This window comes from Chinchilla lanigera, unplaced genomic scaffold, assembly GCF_000276665.1.
Source record: "Chinchilla lanigera isolate Chin_1 unplaced genomic scaffold, ChiLan1.0 scaffold00060, whole genome shotgun sequence".
Classification (NCBI taxonomy): Eukaryota; Metazoa; Chordata; class Mammalia; order Rodentia; family Chinchillidae; genus Chinchilla; species Chinchilla lanigera.
Window position 1 is genome coordinate 6587963 of NW_004955461.1, and position 18642 is coordinate 6606604.

General features: G+C 38.9%; 1 protein-coding gene across 5 annotated transcripts in view; it reads left to right on the forward strand.

The window, feature by feature from the left end:
- Positions 1-215: 215 nt before the first annotated feature.
- Positions 216-18642, forward strand: part of Efr3a (EFR3 homolog A) — a 99322-nt gene continuing 80895 nt past the window's right edge. For 3 of the 5 annotated variants that reach the window (XM_005398007.1, XM_005398008.1, XM_005398011.1), the window contains exon 1: positions 216-433. In XM_005398007.1, the coding sequence (XP_005398064.1) occupies positions 424-433 (10 nt within the window). In that variant the 5' untranslated portion in view covers positions 216-423. Of the gene's footprint in view, positions 434-579; positions 1029-18642 lie in introns of those variants that run through there. The other 2 variants (XM_005398010.2, XM_005398009.2) reach the window with 2 other exon arrangements.

The following is an 18642-nucleotide window of genomic DNA, read 5'->3' on the forward strand; positions in this document are numbered from 1 at the left end:
ATCCTAAAGGTATATAGTCTAATAGGTACGAATAAAAACGAACGACACTCAAGTCACCAGGGTTGGAAAAGTAAAAGGAATTCAAGGCCGTGGCGACAGGGTGTCCCTTCACCAGCCCACGCAAGCTTAGGCTCTGGGGACCCCGGCCGTCCCTCCGCCGGGGGCGGGGCCTGGAGGACGGCAACGCGCTGGCGTCACGAGCGTGGGCACGCCCAACGCGACGTGCGGCCCGGAGCGCGGCTGTCGGGGGCAGCTGTAGCTGCCTTCGTCGTGTGAGCTGGGGTTTGCGCCCGCCTCCTCAGCGCTCCTCCTTGGTCTTCGTCTGGGCCTCGGCGGCCCACCGGCGGCTGTCATGGTGCCCTCGGCGCGCCCTGCGCGGCCCCGCTGAGCCTGGCGCCGCGGCGAGCGCGGCTCGGGGTCACCATGCCTACCCGTGAGTGGCCGGCCGGGCCGGCGGGGCGTTGGGAGGCGGTGGCCCGGGGCGGCGGGCGAGGAGAGCCAGGAAGTGCTCGCGAGCGGCTGCTTTACTTCCGTTTGGGTAAAACCTTCCCGAGGGTGGCGTGAGCCCGTTGCACAGATGGGGGAACTGAGGCCAGAGCGGCAAGGGAACAGCTAGGACGCGGGGCCAGTAGATCAGAAAGCGGGTGGAAACAAAGTTCAAGCTGTTTTCCCAGTCAGCCGCACAGTTTAACGGGACTTTATGGAGACGTTGGAAGTATGTGCAGCCTGACTGTCGTGGCCTTCTCACGCTGGGCGTCCCCTGGTGGGACGCGTTGCCCGGGAGCCCTTCCCCGCGGCCCCAGCAGCCCCAGCAGCTCTGACTGTCGCCGACCCTGGGTTGTTGAAGTGGTGCTTTCGGGAACCTGTTCGGTGCAGATGCAGCGGAGTGCGGCTTCAGATTCGCCTGGGCGGCTGGTTGAAATGCCAGTTTAGAGCACTTGCTTGGCCGCATGGAATTAAACACCGCGGGAGCTCGGACCGCAGAATCTGTCTAGTACTCGTCCCGAGTGTCCCTGAGGGCCTCTAAGGTTTGAAAATTCTGGGTATTGGAGCTTTTTAAACATACGTAGTACAAGAGTCCTACTTCTAATGACCCAGTTTAAAATGACCCAGATAATCGCAGTGTGACTTTAAACCCAGTGGCCCATATGAATGTGTGCAGGCTGTACCTTATCTTTAACTCCTTATAGTTTTCTTTATCTTTGTGGACTTACGGGAAACTGAATTTCCAGGTTAGCCTCAAACACTTGTATTGTCTAGTGGTGGGTAAAGAGGAATTGTTTCTTGATACTACAAAGATTTACCTAATAGTAATGATAAATCCTTAATCCTAAAGATTCCTTTTAACTTCTTAACCATGGGGTGGATTTTGTTTTCTTTATGCGGTCCCTGGTGTCCTTAACTCTTTTCAGACTTTGCATGCAGCCAGCAGTTTATGTTTCTGTTTTATTTCTCTAGGTTAGAAGAATATCGTTTAACAGCATCTTCCTTAATACTGTCAGTTTATTATTTCTAAGTTTATGTTCACGTTTTTCGGTAAATATTTGAGACTAGCGGAGTACATATTTTACGACTCAATAAAATTGTGCTGCTGAGAGAGGTACTGACATGAAAGGAGTAGTGTTTGCCTTTTACTTCCTTTGCTGGTCGCAGTTGTCAAAGGTGATGGGATAGTGGAATGAACGATAGAATCTTCTAGAAGTTGTATTTGTAGACTAAATTTCAAACATATTAAAGTGTATAAGCAGAGACGGAAAAATTACCATTTTCTTTAGGAATGCTTGTACTGAGAAAATTTGGTTCAAATAAGGATTTTATTCTTTAAAACGTTAAATAGTGGAGAGAATTACTGATAAGCTCAGCCAGTTAATCCTTAAGAGTTTTAGCTAAGTTAATGGAAGGCTTTTCTGTAAAATGGAAGGGTTAGAGATGATCAAAATAGTCTTTACGACTCTAGAATTCAGAAAGCATCTTTCCTTCTACACTGTGGAATTATTCTACTATTGGTATTTTGTTGCTTATTTAGAATAGAGGTACTCAGTCATTGAAATGGGTTCATAAGTAGAATCTAAGTGTTACAGCCAAGTGACATGGTATGGCTATATTAGCTGAGCAGTTGTATATATTATGATAGTTCACAGTTGCATCATTTATTTGGGCGATTCATAAACTCTTTGAAAAAGCAACTACAGGGTAGGAGGCCTGACAGGAAGTTGCTGAGGCACTGGAACAATTCTCTAGTCTTGTCATTCTATTTTCAGCCTGTAGTTTGAAACAATCACTAGGCACAGATTTCAAGGCTGTGTCACTGAATGATCTTTTCAAACCTATAAACCTATAATTTGACACATTTTCATAAAGCTCTTTATTTCATTTTCTGTTCAACAAAGAACGATTGAGAACCCTGATTTTTTAAGTGTTTTCAAACTCTGAGTCAGTACTGTATTAGAAGAAATGTTAAAGCTTCTCAATCCAATCATTTTATTTTTGCAAATGAAGAGATTGAGATTTTGAGTTTTGGTGACTTCCCTGAGGTTAAATGTGGAGTAGAATCTGGCATAGAATACAGAGGTATGCTTAAAATCAGTCACCACAATAAGCATAGATAAGGTACTGTTTATTTTTTTGGTAGCACTGTGTCCATAATAGTTTAGCTTTTTTTTCCCTCTGTGAGTTATATTAAGACAAACATGAGCTTGATTAAAATTTAAATAAAAATTTCTGTACACTTATAAGAAAGTTTCTTTTTCTTTCTTTCTTCCTTTCCTTTTCTTTTCTTTTTTTTCTTTCTTCTTTCTTTTTCTTTTGTTTGCAGTGCTGGGGAATCAAACTTAGGGTCTGTGCATGCTCCTCAAGAGCTCTACCAGTCAGCTACATATTCAGCCCTGTCAGAAAGTTTAACATTTGCTTTGGCTTCCACCTTGTCACAGGAACCTGTAGGAAGGCTGCAGATTCCATGGTGTGCTAGATAGATGCTTGGTTATACAGGACAAAGTTAAACTTTTTGGTAAAGCACTTACATGGGAGGAGTGCCTGAGTTCACAGATAATGTATCTAAGAACCAGTCTAGTAAAATGTGCTTTTATCTTGTATGAAAAACTGTTATATATTGGGTGGGCAAACCAAATTCTTAACTACTTTCTGTCATTAAACTCTGCTTAGCAGTAATCATATGTGGTTGATGTTTTCTTTTCTCATTTCGGTATGGCTATTGATAATCTCGGCATGCTTATCAGGCTGTGGCAGTGTGGTCCCTCTGTTTATTTTGAATTTCTTTCTCTTAAATGAGGCTAATTAACATATTTTTCAATCCCTTCTTACGGAAAGAAGTGCAGAATGAATTTTGTTGTGTGAAGTGTTTTCTTCTAGAAACATTAATGCAAACTTGACCTACAGTCATATTACTGCCTTTTGTTTTCATTCATTCAAATTTTCATTCTTTCTTTCCCCCATTTCTCCCCTTCACCTCCTTTCTTGCCTTCTTCCCCACCTACCACCTTCATATCCTGCCAATAATTGAAGCTGACCTTTGGCTTGGCATTACTTTGGTTGCTGCTGAGATCTTTTCTTTAAATCTGCCCCACTGTTGGGGACATACAGCTGCATCAGAAGTTATGTAGTTAATGAGAGTAGGCTGTAGGACATGGGAGCCAGACTTTGAAGGAGGGCTCTAGGGTTCAGACTGCATCAGAGGTTATGTAGTTAATGAGATTAGGCTGTAGGACATGGAGCCAGACTTTTATATACTATGCAAAGAAGCTGCTAATTTGATTAAAAGTATATTCAAGCTGTCAAAATCATAATTAACTGGCTATTTTACAGGCATTCTAGCAGTTTCTGATTTATTGGTTACTTTATAAAAACTTATATTCTGCTAATAGTATTAGGAACTAAGTATTGAATGTTGGGATTGTATTCTAGACAGTATTCATGCTTTACATGAATTATCTTATTTAACTCTCACACTTGCAGGGAGGCTATATTTGATTTGCTTTAGAAATGAGGAGATTGAAGTTCAGGAAAGTTAGTAGTAGAGCTGCAACTGGAACTAGATTTGTCTAACTTCAGAGTGGTTTATACATACTACACTCTCAGAACCACATAGGAGTTGAATAAGATCCTGTCATTTCTTTTAACATTGTCATCTTTGCTTACCACTGTGCCTGATTACATAATGGATACTTAATAAATATTAAATAAGTGGATGATTGAATCTTAACTGGAATCACAGACATAATCATTTATTTTTTGGAAAAAAAAAAAAAAAAGAACAGTGCAGTAAAAGTTTTATAATTTATGGCGAGGCGCTTACCAGACCTACCTGTAAGTTTTTAAGCCTTGAGACAAGAACAGAGAGATTTGCAAGTTATAGTCTTAAGTGTGGGATTTTCGGCCTTTACATTGTCAGTGTTTTAGATTGGATAATATTTTGATGGTTGGTGTGTCAGCAGAAGGTTGGCCTATGTACTGTAGGATGTCTAGCAGCATTCTTGGCCTCTACCCACTTTAAAAGCCAATAGTTCCCCCCACTGCAGTTTCCCCCAAAATTGATAGAACCAAAAATGTTTCCAGACATTCCCAAAAGTCTGCTGGGGCACACAACTATACCTGGTTGAGAAACCTGGTCTAAATATTGAAATCTTACAAGTCGTCTGTATTCACAGACTGGCCTGTTTTCCTATCCAGGATCCTCAGCATTCTCAATCCAGAGGCCCAAGTACCCTGCAAGTCAGCAGTGATCTGACCCTAGACTCAAATTGACCCCGTTGGGTTTCTTCTTTGTAGCGCCTAAAAGTGTACCATCTGAGTAGTTGGGCAGACAGGAAGAGGGGGCTGGTTTTCTGGGACTTAATCCCCATAAATTGAGGGGTAACTTTACACAAAAACAGGTAGAAACGTCTTTCCTTAGTATCACCACCCCGTCCTTCACCCTACCCACATACCCCTATAAAAGAAAGAAAAATCCTTGTTTTGGTACGGAGAACCCTTTTCTTATAAGTTAGTAAAATTGCTAGTTCTTAGCCTAAAGCCATGTTTTACCCATTATATAGTACTAGTCTGGTTAGTCATTTTCAGTGTTCCTGTGAGACTGGACAAGTGCAATTCTGTGTAGGTCATATTTTCCCTTTTACATATTTATTTAATGTTGTCTACCTTTATATATAACATGGTTCTAATTTTTATTAAGGAATCATTACTCAGATATTTTCATCATACCTTTGAATCATATTCTACTTCTGTCTGAACAGTATTTCCTTTAGAGGCTTCATTTTTATATAGAGGAGCCCTCTCTCCTGGAGGAACCCTGTGTAGGAAGTGAATACCTCTGTTATAATTTGGGGTATTTTTGCAAGGGGAATAATATAATATAGGACACATATTTTATAAGATTATTTATAATAGTCACCCAAAGAGTCATATACAAAAGAGTGCAGTAAATCTGTCCACACACTAAAGACCAAAGAATCCAGCTGAGGGCCTGGATCCCACGCCAGTGTCCTGCATGAGTCCAGCTAAAGAGCTAGAGCCCATAACAATGCTCCCACGAGTCTAGCTGGAGGTCTAGAACCCATGACAATGTCTCATGCAGGCCTGTTTTACGGATCTGTTCTGGGAAGGCCCAGAGGTCAGTGATGGAAGCTAGAAAGTCTGTGCCCTTGACATGAAGGATCTTTGCTACCAGGCTGAGGGATGTCAGCTGGAGCCAGGAAGAGACACTCAAAGTAAACAGATCTCCCCTGAAGAAAAGTACCACAGCCATCCTCAGCAACAGTGAGGATGCTGAGCTCTTCCAATGATGAGGAAATCTGAGTTCCTGTCAGGAAAGCCAGTGACAGGCTTCTCCAAGACCTGAGTGGTGTACCATCTTCTGCTTCAGAGCCAGGAAGCAGTGCTCATAGTGAGGTCCAGAGTTCCCCCAAAGTGAACCAGAGCTATTCTCAGCAACATGGTCCCAACCCCCTGGACAATGAGAACAGCAGAGTTCATTAGGAAAGCCAGCATGACAAGCTCCTCCACGTAGACCAAGAGCGCTGTGTTGGTTTGGGGTTATTTTTGCAAGGGAGAACAGCATAATACAGGACACGTATTTTACAAGATTATTTCTAATAGTCACCCAAATATGATATACAAAAGAGTGCAGGAAATCTGTCCACACACTAAGATCAAGGAGTCTGGCCAATGGCCTGGATCCCACAGAAATGTCCTGCATGAGTCCAGCTGAAGACCTAGAGCCCATCACAATGCCCCCATGAGTCCAACTGGAGGCCTTGAGCCCATAACAATATCTCATGCAGGCCTGTTTCATGGATTTGCGCTGGGAAGGCCCAAAGGTCAGTGATGGAAGCTAGAAAGTCTGTGCCCTTGACATGAAGGATCTTTGCTAGCAGGCTGAGGGATCTACACTGGAGCCAGGCAGCAATGCACAAAGTAAGAACCAGAGCTGCCTGAAAAGTGCCACAGTCATCCTTAGCTAAAGTGAGGTCCCAAGCTCCTCAGATGATCAGGATAGCTGAGTTCCCATCAGGAAAGCCAATGTGACAAGCTTCTTCAGGAGACTGAACTGTGCACCTTCTTCCCCTCTGGAGCCAGGAAGCGATGCTCAGGGTGAGGACTAGAGCTCCACCGAAGTGAACCTAAGCCATTCTCAGTGACAGCAAGGTCCCAAGCTCCTTGGAGGATGAAACAGCCAAGTTCATCAGGAAAACCAGCATGACAGGCTTCTCCAAGAAAACCGATAGCTCCTTATAGCTTCTCTCTGCTTCCAACACGCTCCCAATAGCTTCTACCAGTTCCCAGCAGCCTTACTTTGTTCCTAGCAGCCTTTCTTCTTCTCCAGTTCTGCCTCTTATGCTGCTGGCAACAGTACCCAGGTGGGCCTCCCACACCCAGCACCATGTTTACTCAGTTCAGCTGGGGGTTATAAGTTGACCACCAGTTGTCAGTCTACTACAAGCTCTTTACAGCTTCTAACAGCACCCAACAGCTTCTATCAGCTCCCAGCAGCCTCTCTTCTCCAGTTCTGCCTCTTATGCTGCCGAAACAACCCTGAAGTGGGCCTCCTACACCCCTCACCCTGCTGGTTCAGTTCAGCTGGGTGTTATAAATTGACTACTAGTTGTCAGTCCACTACCATCCACCCCTGTCAACTTGATAACCATATACATTTCCTTAATCCATAGTCTCAGTGGCAGATTTGTGAATAGTTAACATGTCTTGGTCTATTCAGATTTACATTAATATAGCAACTACATATACACAATTCTTTTTTGCACTCATTTCTGCACCAAAAACAAAATATTCAAAGGGTGACGAAAATTTAAGATTAAAACACGATACTTTGGTTAATTAACCTGATTACAAACATCTAAAAACAACATTAAAAATCACATTAAAAGAACTATTACAATCACAATCCTTGCTTCCTATTAACTTTTAACAAGGCATGCTAACGCCAAAAAACAGGGATCTCCTGCAGTTTAAATACACTCTTCTCTTCAAGTGAAAGGCTTCAGTTCATTTTTTCATTGTCCTGTTCTTAACAATGTATTCTCTTTTTAACCTTACAACCCAAAGCTTCACTAGAGCCATCCCTCTGGCCAAATGTTTCATATCATCTTAGTGGCTCTTTGCTCTTAATTGTAAACATAGATCTAGCCAAAAGCTCTCAACAGTAATGATGCCACCCTCACAACAATAGACTACATTGAAATTTTTCTTTTTCCAACCAGGCAATATCTCTAAACAAGCAAAACATAGACCAACTTTCTGCCAAAGCACAGTATACTACCTGGGATCCAGCAGCCAATGCAGTCCTTCTCAATTGAAGCCTCCTGAGTTTCATCTTAAATAACAGCATTTCCTCAGTACTCTGATTTTCCAGGCTCCAACTAGAATCTCAAAAATAGTTTACAGTATATCAGGGCTGCCTCTTTGGCCAGTCTCTCAAAACTTTTCCAAATTAATTTCTTAAATCACATGTCCAGGCAACACCACAGTAATAACCTCACTCTCAGTATCAGTTTTGTTCTAGTTTGGGTTTTTTTGCAAGGGGCATAATATAATACAGGACACATATTTTATAAGATTATTTGTAGTAGTCACCCAAAGAATCATATACAAAAAGTGCAGTAAATCTGTTCACACACTAAAGACCAAAGAATCCAGCCAAGGACTTGGATCCCACACCAATGCCCTGCATGAGTCCAGCTGAAGACCTAGAGCTGATTAAGTTCAGCTGAGTGATACACGTTGACCACCAGTTGTCACTCCACCACACCCTTTTATCCTGCAGTGATAAGAGAAAAATTTTTATTGATAACAGCTTGGGATGGGTCTATATATATGCTCATTAAATAAATGAATGGATAAAGAAAAATATATTTGTACACAATGGAGTACTACTCTGCCATAAAGAAAGATAAATTTAAGGCATTCATAAGTAAATGGATGCATCTTGAGACCATAATATTGAGTGAAATAAATCAGATTCACAAGCTTAAATATTGCATGGTTTCTCTTATATGAAAAACTCAAATTATAAACAAAAAAATAAAACAGATAATAGGAAGTAGGGAGATCGTTCTCAATTTGGAAGGAGAAAAAGAAATGGAAGGGGCAGGGGAGGTGTTGGGGAGAGGTTGGGAATGAAAAAAGAATTAAGATGTGGTATGTACATGTACCAACTCCCCACAATAAATTAATATATGCTACAAACATGTATTAATTTGAAAAAAAAAATTGAGGGGAGGGTACAGAAAATCCCGGTATGGCCCCCAAGAGCTTCAGGGATGTAAGGGTGGGCCAGAAGATAGGACATAAGCTTCTTTTCTAGGTATAGGTTAATTGTTAGTTGTTCCTTTGACTAGACTCTGATGAAAGCCAAAATTCTCCAGAAAAACAAAACAAAACAAAACAGATTCTTATGCAATTCATTCACAAATTTTGCCTACAATTTGAAGTGATTCAGAGTCACACTGAGTGAGATGGACCCATTGGAGAAACATTTTATTACCAGAGTGACTTTAAGAGTGTAGTAGACCCTAGACTTACGAACTCAATTTCTTTGTTAGGGCTGGTTGTAAATCAAGTTGGTTGTAAGTCAGGATGGTTTTTCCTATAAGAAATAATGAGAATACCCATAATGTGTTCTGAACCTCCCAAAGCACCCCCTTAACTAACCTTTTCATTAAAAAAGGGTTGTGTAATATGCATAATTTATCAGAAACACCAATAATTTTCCTAGTGTATTCACCAAAAAGTTATAAAATATGCTTAGTTTACCAGAAATAGCAATTTCATAGTGTACTCATCATTCAAGTTGACATCTTTGGCTTGCAGGAAGGGAGGATGTTTTTCTTCCAGTACCAGGAATTGAACTCACAACCTCACGCTTGCCAGGCAGACACTGTGCCGCTGAGCTAAATCCCCAGCCAGGAAGGGAGGATGAAGTGGAGGGTGATGGTTGTTTGAAAGGAGAGTCTTCTTCCATAAGAACATCAGGACTCTGGTTCTCCTGTGTCCTTTCTCTCCTTGGGGATCTGTAGCCCACTAAGACCAGCTTCTGGTCACTAGATCTCAACTTTCAGAACTGAAAACTGGGTGCCTGTTTCTCTTTAACATTTTTATAATATGACATGACATTGTCATTAATCAAGTGAATACAATGATTGGCCTTTTCTCTGGGTAGGTCTTCTTTTCAAATGTTTGTAGTTCTATCCATTTTTTCAGTATTTCCTTTATTTCAGAAGAAGAACTTTAGTGCAGTGCTTGTTGATATTCTCTTTCCTCTTCAGAAAGCTCCTCAGCTGCCATTCTCTGTTGCTCAGAAGTTGCCGAAGTTCCCCTGTAGACAGTTCCTCTGAATGTTCCTCCACCAGTTCCTCAGCATCACCGCTATCTACCTGCAACACTGTGGACTCTGCTATAGTGACAGTGTTATCAACCACAGGGTCAGTTGAAGGCTCAGGTTCCTCTACACTGGCTTCCTTATACAAATCTTTTCTCTGTAAGGTTGTTGAGATGGTGGGTTTTGACGTGCTGTACATATTAGTGAGATAAGTTATGTGAACACCACTCTCATATTTCTCTACAATTTCCTTCTAATTTTTGATTGTTTTTACTGTCTTAACCCTCCCTCCCTTCCTTAGCTTCTTTTCTAGCTTTTGGGGGGCCATTTTGGAAGCAGTAATCATAGCAGTGATAAAAAGCACTGACCGAAATCATGCCTGCAAACACTTCCATCTGGGCTCAGATTGACACTTATGTACACTTACACTTTTGTGGTATTGCAAGACTTTGTTTACAACTGTGCAAGTGGGCGACATTTGGGTTGTAAGTTAAACCTAAAATTCCAGCCATAACCCAAGTTGTTCATATGTGAGGCTAGTTGTATTTTTTCTTAATTTTTAAAACAGCTTTCCTTGTTTTTTCTTAGCTCTCTGTTAGTCTGTTGAAATTTTCAGTTAGTAGACAAGTATAATGTATGAAGAGAGTTAATTTAAGAATTGCAGAATCACCAGGGAAAAGAACTATGAGAGGAAAAAATGAATAGACTTTTGGAGGACAGAGGGACATTTAATTCTATCACTAGGGGCAAAGTGAAGCCAGAGTAGGTTAGTTGAGTCTTGTTAATGCCAGGTAAATATGCTTACCACACGCTTCAAACTACTTCAATTGTTGATAACAAGATTGTGAGAGAGAACTATTGTAAACATCATGGGTAATGACTTGAGGGCCAAACTAAAATCAAATAGAATAATTATAATAAAAGCATTTATACAAATCTGAAAGGAAAACACTACTGATCCTGTATGTTTAGAGTTTAGAGCTTCAGTTACTGTAAAAGATAGTATAATCATTTATATCTTTGGGGCAGTGGTTCAACTTCATTAATAAAAGTAATAAAAGCTAGAATCATTTTGGTCTGTCATGTTACCAAGACTCTTTAACAGTAACATGCAAAGACACTTAGGTGCAGTTGAAAGGAGGAAGTGAAAATTGTTTCAGCTTCTGTGGAGAGCAGTTTGGCAGTATATTATCAAATGCGTCAATAATATTTATACCCACTGGCCCAATAATTTCACCTTTGGGGATTTTCTTCATGATTAAAGACAGGGTGGCAAGGATTTCGAATTAAGATTATAGCACAGTAATATTTGTAAAATAATAAAAATACAGAAATATATATCCAGTAATGGAAAAGTGGTACAAATTTGTAGCATATATTGTGCATTTATTTAAAATGGTACTTACAAAGGTACTGAGATTATGATTTTTTTATTTTCTCTAATTTGTGTCTTCAGATTTTCTACAGTTAGCATTCTGGAACACAAAAGATACTTGATGCTTTTTACAGCTTTAATGTAATTTTTTTCAAAAAGTTGAAATGGAACAGGAGCATAAAACTTACTTTTCTAATGCAAATTTGTACTGTAGTGTTGTAGTAGCTGGCTGTGCATCTCAGTACCTTTTCCTGAGGGAAGCAATCTATGTGTTTACCCACTTGGTATGACAAACAGCAAGGTGTGTACATGTGTAGAAGTGATAAAACAGAATTCATACCCACCTTTATGTTCTATGGAGCATGTTTCTGTACGTTTACTTGAGCATTACAGAGTGTCTAATACCCCCCCCCACTCTAGGATTTGTTAAAACAGTTTTCTTTCGATTTTTCTGGTAGAAGTAGCCCAGTTCATTACAATGCCACATGAAAAACCAGATTTGCAGATTTTGAAGGAGGTAGAAAATGAATCATCAGATTACTCATGCATGGATGATGATGATGATCAATTATGGTAAAATACATGCTTTCATTACAGAGAAATGATGTGGGTATACGATGATGATGATGACTTTGATGTTGCCCCTGTGAGCCAAAGTTCCTATGTCAGTGAAATGGAGCAAGAATTAACTGAAACATTTATAGGGAGTATAGACTGCCTTGATTCATATGATGAAGAAAACAGTAACATTAGTACATATTTGACTAGTTGAAATGTTGCAAAATGGCTGAACAACCAAATGGGACAATCCAGTGTGAGAACTAGGTCTGAAAATATAGTGAAGGTCTTAGCCAGGGGTGAAATGTATTGGATAAAATGCCAGCACTACCATTCAGTGTTAGAAATTGTAACAGACAAAATGTCAAAAGATACTGTGAAATATACAGTGGCTGAAATGCAAGTCAAAATGTTCTATGTGCACTGGTAGCCATATTAAAAAATTATTTATTATGACACCTCACTAGCTGAACTGAAAGCATTCATAGGCCTGCTATACTTTGCAGAGATTTCTCATGATGATCACAGGAATGGAAAAGTGAGGGGTCAAAATATGGCATAAAAATTTATGTCCTTGTAGATGTGAAGACTTATTATTCTTTTAATTTAGACATTTATTCTGGAACTCAGCCATCAGGTCCTTATTCATATAGTAATAAACTAAATGATGTTGCTCCCACCTTCCAAACTAACTGGAATGCGACATTTGACAGTTGGTTTACCGGTTTCCAATTGATGTTATATTTGCTAACACCAGTTGACTGGTGCAGGAACTGTACACAGGAGCAAAGCAGAAATTCCAAATGAAATGTCACAATTTCAAAACAGAGAATGGTATAGTACAATCTTTGGATTTCAGAAAGGTATGACACTGGCCTCATATATGGCAGAGAAAAGCAAACTGGTACTGCTAATGTCAGCATTTCATCATAATGGAAATACTGATAGGGAAGCCTCCACAAAATGAAAGCCTGAGATGGAAACTTACAACAACAAAACCGAAGGTAGTGAAGGTAGTGTAGATATTGTTGACGAGTTATGCAGTAACTTGATGTCACTTGAAACACAAAGTATTGGCCAACGGCCGTGTTTTACTTGATTGTAAACGTGTGGCATAGTTTGATAGTTTACAAACAAAATAACAAATGCGAACCAGGTGTGGTGGTGCACGCTTGTAATGTTGAGGCAGGAGAATCATTGTGAGTTTGAGACCAGCCTGGGCTACAAAATGAGCTCAAGGCCAGCCTGAATTGCATAGCGAGACACTGTCTCAAAAAGACCAAAAAAAAAAAAAAAAAAAAAAAAAAAAAAAAAAAAGTGCAAAATATCATGGAGAAATTTTCTTAGAGGCTTGGAACTGAAGCTCCTAAGAGCTCATTTACAGTAGATGAAAAACAAAATGTTTCTGCCCAGGGAACTACACAAAAGATTATGGAACACCCTGGGGCACTGATAGGTGAACAGGCAAGTGCAGCATCACAAAGACCTACTCAAACAACAGGAAAACAAAAAAGATGGGGCTGGGGATTTAGCTCAGAGGCAAAAGCGCCTGCCTGGCAAGCGCAAGGTCGTGAGTTCGGTTCCCGGTACCGGAGAAAAACAAAACAAAACAAAACAAAACAAAAAAGATGTCAAAAGTACAGGAAAACAAAACATACATGCTATCAGTGTAAGCATTCCTTGGGTGTGGAAGGTGCAATTATCACGCGTGAAGACTGCCTTGGGTGTGACAGTTGAAGCAAAGCTTATTTCTGTGCTGGACTTTTGTTTTTACAGTGTAATTCACAGACATTTTTATTTTGAATTTATGTTTTACTTTTTGTAAGCAAGTAAACAGCTGATGTGAAAATATTCATGTTTATTTTAAACATTCATTACATATTTCACATTTTGTTTTATTGATATTTTATTTCTTTGCTAAGTGCATGTACAGCAGAGTAGGAATCTCCTGACAAAGCAGGAAGAGAGGTGACAGGACTGCCACATAGGAAGGGAAAGCTAAAAGCACACATGCTGTTAGTGTAAGCAAGACTTGTACATGGAACTTGCAGTTGTATGTGAAGACTGCTTTGGGTGTGACAGTTGAATCAAAACTTGGTCTTGTGGTAGAATTCTGTTGGTATTTTCATTGTAGTTCATATAAGAACTTATTTCTGTGTTATCTATTAGGTTTTATAAGCAAGTACATAGCTGATGTGAAAATGTTGATGTCTGTCTAATGTAATAATTTATTATTTTGATGTTTTATGTTCCTATTAACTGCACACTATATAGTAAGAACCTCTGACAACAGCAAGAACATTGAGATGTCAAATATGTCCTACAAAAAGGCGAAGAAAACAAAAGACATGTGCCGTCAGTGTGAGTGATGCATGTGTATGGAGTGTGCTGTTTTCATGTGTGCAGATTGCCTTAGTTGTGATAATTGAAGTAAAGACTTTTTTTTGTAGAGTACTATTGGTATTTTCATTATAGTTCATATAGGAATTTATATTTGATGTTCTTTTTTAGACCTTGTACACCAAAACCCAGCCAATATTGAAAATTTTTAGGCTTTTTTGTAAATAGTAAATACCAAAAACTCAATATTTTATTTTTTGTGATATTTTTTCCTCTTAAATACTCATTGTTTAATGTACTAAAACTCATAAAATTAAAACTGATGATTCATCAGTAGAAATACTCTAAAAAATTAACATGGGTCTAACAGACCTATGTTTATGCATCTTGATGACAAAATTAGTCTCATGCCCCGAGTTAAAATAGTGCACTGAACTGGTTCATCCTGTAGCCTGTAGAAAAGAACTTTGAATAACCGGTCATATGGTGATGACCATTTATACTGGCTTAGGAAAAGAGTGCATTGCTGCCTGACCACTGTCATATGCTAGGAAATTTAAAATTTTGAGAATAACTGGTGTAGTGGTACATGCCTGTAGTCCCAGCACTTAAGAGGCTGAGGCAGGAGGATTGCTATGACTTTGAGGCCATCCTGTGCTCTGTAGTCAGTTCACAGTCTGAACTACATAGCGTGACCTGATCTCAAAACAGTAAACCAAAACAAAACAATTCTGAACGTGATTTGAGCAGTGGTGGCTCATGTTTCTGAATGGGAAGCAAAATAAGGGGCTTTTACCTTATCATTTTTGTTTCTTTAGGTTGAATAGATAAAGAAATAATTTCTGCCCTATTGAGTGGTGGTTTTAGTCTTGAAAAGCTGAAAGGTTGAGATTAATCATTATGTGGGAGTTCAGTTTATTGGGAATGTGTAAGATTTTGGGGAACTTTTTGGAATGATTGTACTTTGCAGAGTGAATAAGATTCTGCGGAAGTAGGATCACAGAATGAATGTTGGCAATTCCTCTTGTGATTAATATGTCAAAGTTGTCAGAATTCTGTCATTATATGTGTCATGTTCATTTCTTAAAGTGAGCCAGCTCTTGAGTATGTCTTGAGCAAGTGGGAGTTGTGTTTTTCCTTTCTTTTATGTGTGGTATCATATTCCTTCTTTCACATTCATTTATTGCTCATTTAACTTCAGGTGTTATTAGATATTATGATTCTAATTTTTTATTGAAGAAGGAGTCACTGAGGTTTTTTTTTTGTTGTGCCTCCAAATAAATTTGCCTGTTCTAAAATTAAATCTTTTGTTCTATAGTCTTCAAGAAATGTTCTATGCACCTGTTACTATTTTGTTATTCTTAGTTGGTGCGTTATTAAGCTGTACATTTTTTCTTTTATTACCTGATCTTCACAGCTTGTCTTTCTGCAGTAGTTTTGTGGATGATGCTGAGTATTCTTCATATCCCTGCTATTTAATTGGCTTTTTTGAACAGCTGTCTTGGCAGCTTGTTACCTAGTTCTCTGTGCTGTGGCTGCAGTTAAATTTAAGTGGATCTCACTCCTGCTAAGCAGAAAATTGAAACGTAAGGAGTCCAAGTTTACCATTGTGAGTTCCTGGGATGTTGCAAACTGTTTTGTAAAGGTACAGTGGCAGGCTAAAGGAATTGCCTGCAAGTTGAGAAGAGGGCCCATTTATGCTATGTGACTTAAGAATTTAGAATTATTTTTGCTGGTTATTTGACCCACTCAAGTGGAAAAAGACAATATCTTCCAGGAACATTATATGCGTTGAATTGATTATATTGTCCATTTGATTTCATTAGGAAACTAATGTTGACTATTTTTAAAAAGTAGACAGGACCTGTATGATGTTTTAGAATCAAAAGTTCGGTAACCTACAGGTAAACACAAAGCCATTTAGCTAATTGTGTCTGACCTATTTTGCTCTAAAGAATTCTAGTACTAGAGATTTTATAGTCTCTTTGTAGTTATTCCAGTTATAGGCAATGTCAGTGTATTAATCAGCTTTTGTATCACTCAGTACCTTACACTCACAGCTTAAAAGATAAAAGGCTTGTTTTGGCTCATAGTTTGAATGGGCTCAGTTCACGGTTGTAGGGAGAAAGCTGTGCAAGGCAGAAACAGCATGGTGAAAGGGCTTGATGAAGGAAGCAGTTCCCAGCACTATAGCCAGGGAGCGGAGTGAGAGAGGAGAAGCTGGAGACAAGTATACACCTTTCCAGCTCATACTCCTATTGACCACCTCTTCCAACAAGGCCTCACCTCCTAACAACACATTTGGCTGTGCATTTATCAGAGGATTAATCCACTCATGAGAATATTGCCTGTGTGATCTGATCACCTTCCAAAAGCCTCAGCTCTGAATATATTAAACTTCTGCAGGACATTTTACATCTAAACCATAGCAGTCAGTCAGCTCTTAGAATCACAAATACTCTTTTTCAACTTTCTATCTGCTCTAGTAAATATAATGGATATTAATAAAAGAGAAACACAGGCTACTATGAAAATATAGAAGCAAGGTTGAAGAGAAAGCAATGCAGAGGTTATGAAAGTATAGTAATTGAGGAGTAGGCTTTGGATTTGGTGGTAGTGAGATGGATTGCAGTGGACAATTATGAACACCATTGGGGAAATTTAATTAATAGGAGTAATTAAATGCAAGTTTGAGGGAACAGGAGGAGTCAAGAGACCCTTTTGGGTTTCTGGCTTTATCATGAGTGAGTTGCTCTAATTCCACGCAGGGACTTTTAGAGGAGGAGTGGTTGGGGGAATTTAGATAAAATTAATATGTAATGCCTTAAGGACATTTAAGGTTCATTTATAGAGATAACATTGGATAAAATTACTAAAGGATGGGTTGTAAAAAGAGTAAAGAGGCTGAAGGCAGATCCTCCAAGCATATGTTAATTTAAGTATGGAATGAGGCAGAAGAGCCAAAGAGGGAGCAGGTAGGACATTTTAAAAACAAATACTATTGTAACAAATGTTTGCATGACATGAGATTCAAGTGATAGTCTGTTTATTTATAACAGAAAAAGAAAAAGTGGACAGTCTTGTTCTGCTTGATCTGATGTTATGATACAGAAAATTTATAAGTGCTAGGAGAAAACATTTTAAAATCTTCAGACTTAAAGATAATTGTGTTTCAGTTATGGTGCATAGTATCCTGTACTTAATATCCTTACTTGTGCTATCTCTGCTTCCTAGAGATGGAGGAAGAGACCATCAAATTATATTCAGGTGGGAGGATGTAAACTGTTAATTGTGCAGTTTGCAAGTAGACATAGGGCAGCTTCACATATGTAACCTATAAATAAATCATATAGAACTACACTGTTATTTATCATCTCATTGCTGTGTTGTTTGAATCTAATTATAATGTGTATTATTATAAACAGAATGGCTTGGTGGTGCCAGATACAATGCTTATGTAAAGTTACGAAGGACCTACTTAGTTCAAACAAGTGGCACTTAGAAACAAGCTAGCCCGGGAGAGTATCATTGAACTCATGAGAATTTCCAGTAAGATTTTTTTCCCCCTTAACCTGCTAATACTGTTCTATTCTTCCTTCCAGTCCCTTTGTTTCTGTGTGTTTGCTTGGCATAACAAAGTAAATAAGCTTTCCTTCTTTTCAGCATTATAGAAGTTTTTCTGCTTTTTTGAGGGAGCTGACCCCCTCAGGTTACAACATGTTGATTAGAGGTTAAAAATTGTAATAGCCCTTTGTACATTGGCTTGGAGAAGATTAGGGAAGGTTGAGTATAATTGAGTATAGTTTAACTGTTGGGATTTTGCCAAAAAGACAGTTAACATTCCTAATATTTTTATTTAAATTGCACTGTAATTCAGCCTTTTCAAGTGAATACTTCTGAGTACTGTATTTGCACAGAGGTGAGATAGTTTTCTAGATGTCTTTTTCATTTTCAGAAGCAAAATGTTTTTTAATTGTAATAAAATTAATATCATGAACATATAAAGCGTTCCAGATTCTTTATTTGTATATAAAATGTTTGTTTTCTTATATTTCATGTATCAGTAGTAGTAGGCATTTGACTTTGAGATAATGTAGTAATACATGGGAGCCTCAGTAATGTAGTAATCTTATGGTAGCCTCAGATTTTGGTTTATGATTTTGTGAATTTTAACATAAAAATCCTTTGTGTATACTGTGAACACTCTGTGTTTGTGATAAATAAGTGAAGAAAGTTCAAGGGAGTCTTAGGCTTTTGACTTTGGGTTACCCAAACTCACGGATAGTATGAATATAAAATATTTCTAGAGTTTCTGTATTTTATTTGAAAGTTTTGGGAAACTATATCAAACACTGAACCTTGAAGGTTTGAATTAGTAATTAGTTTTTTGACCTTTTAATTTGATAAGCCTGCCTAGTAAATCCTGTTGAATTTTGTGATCTTCAAACTTTAGGTGGAGAAATTATGTAAGATATTCTACTTAGATATACAATTAGAGTGCTACCTTTTTCTTCAGTTACTG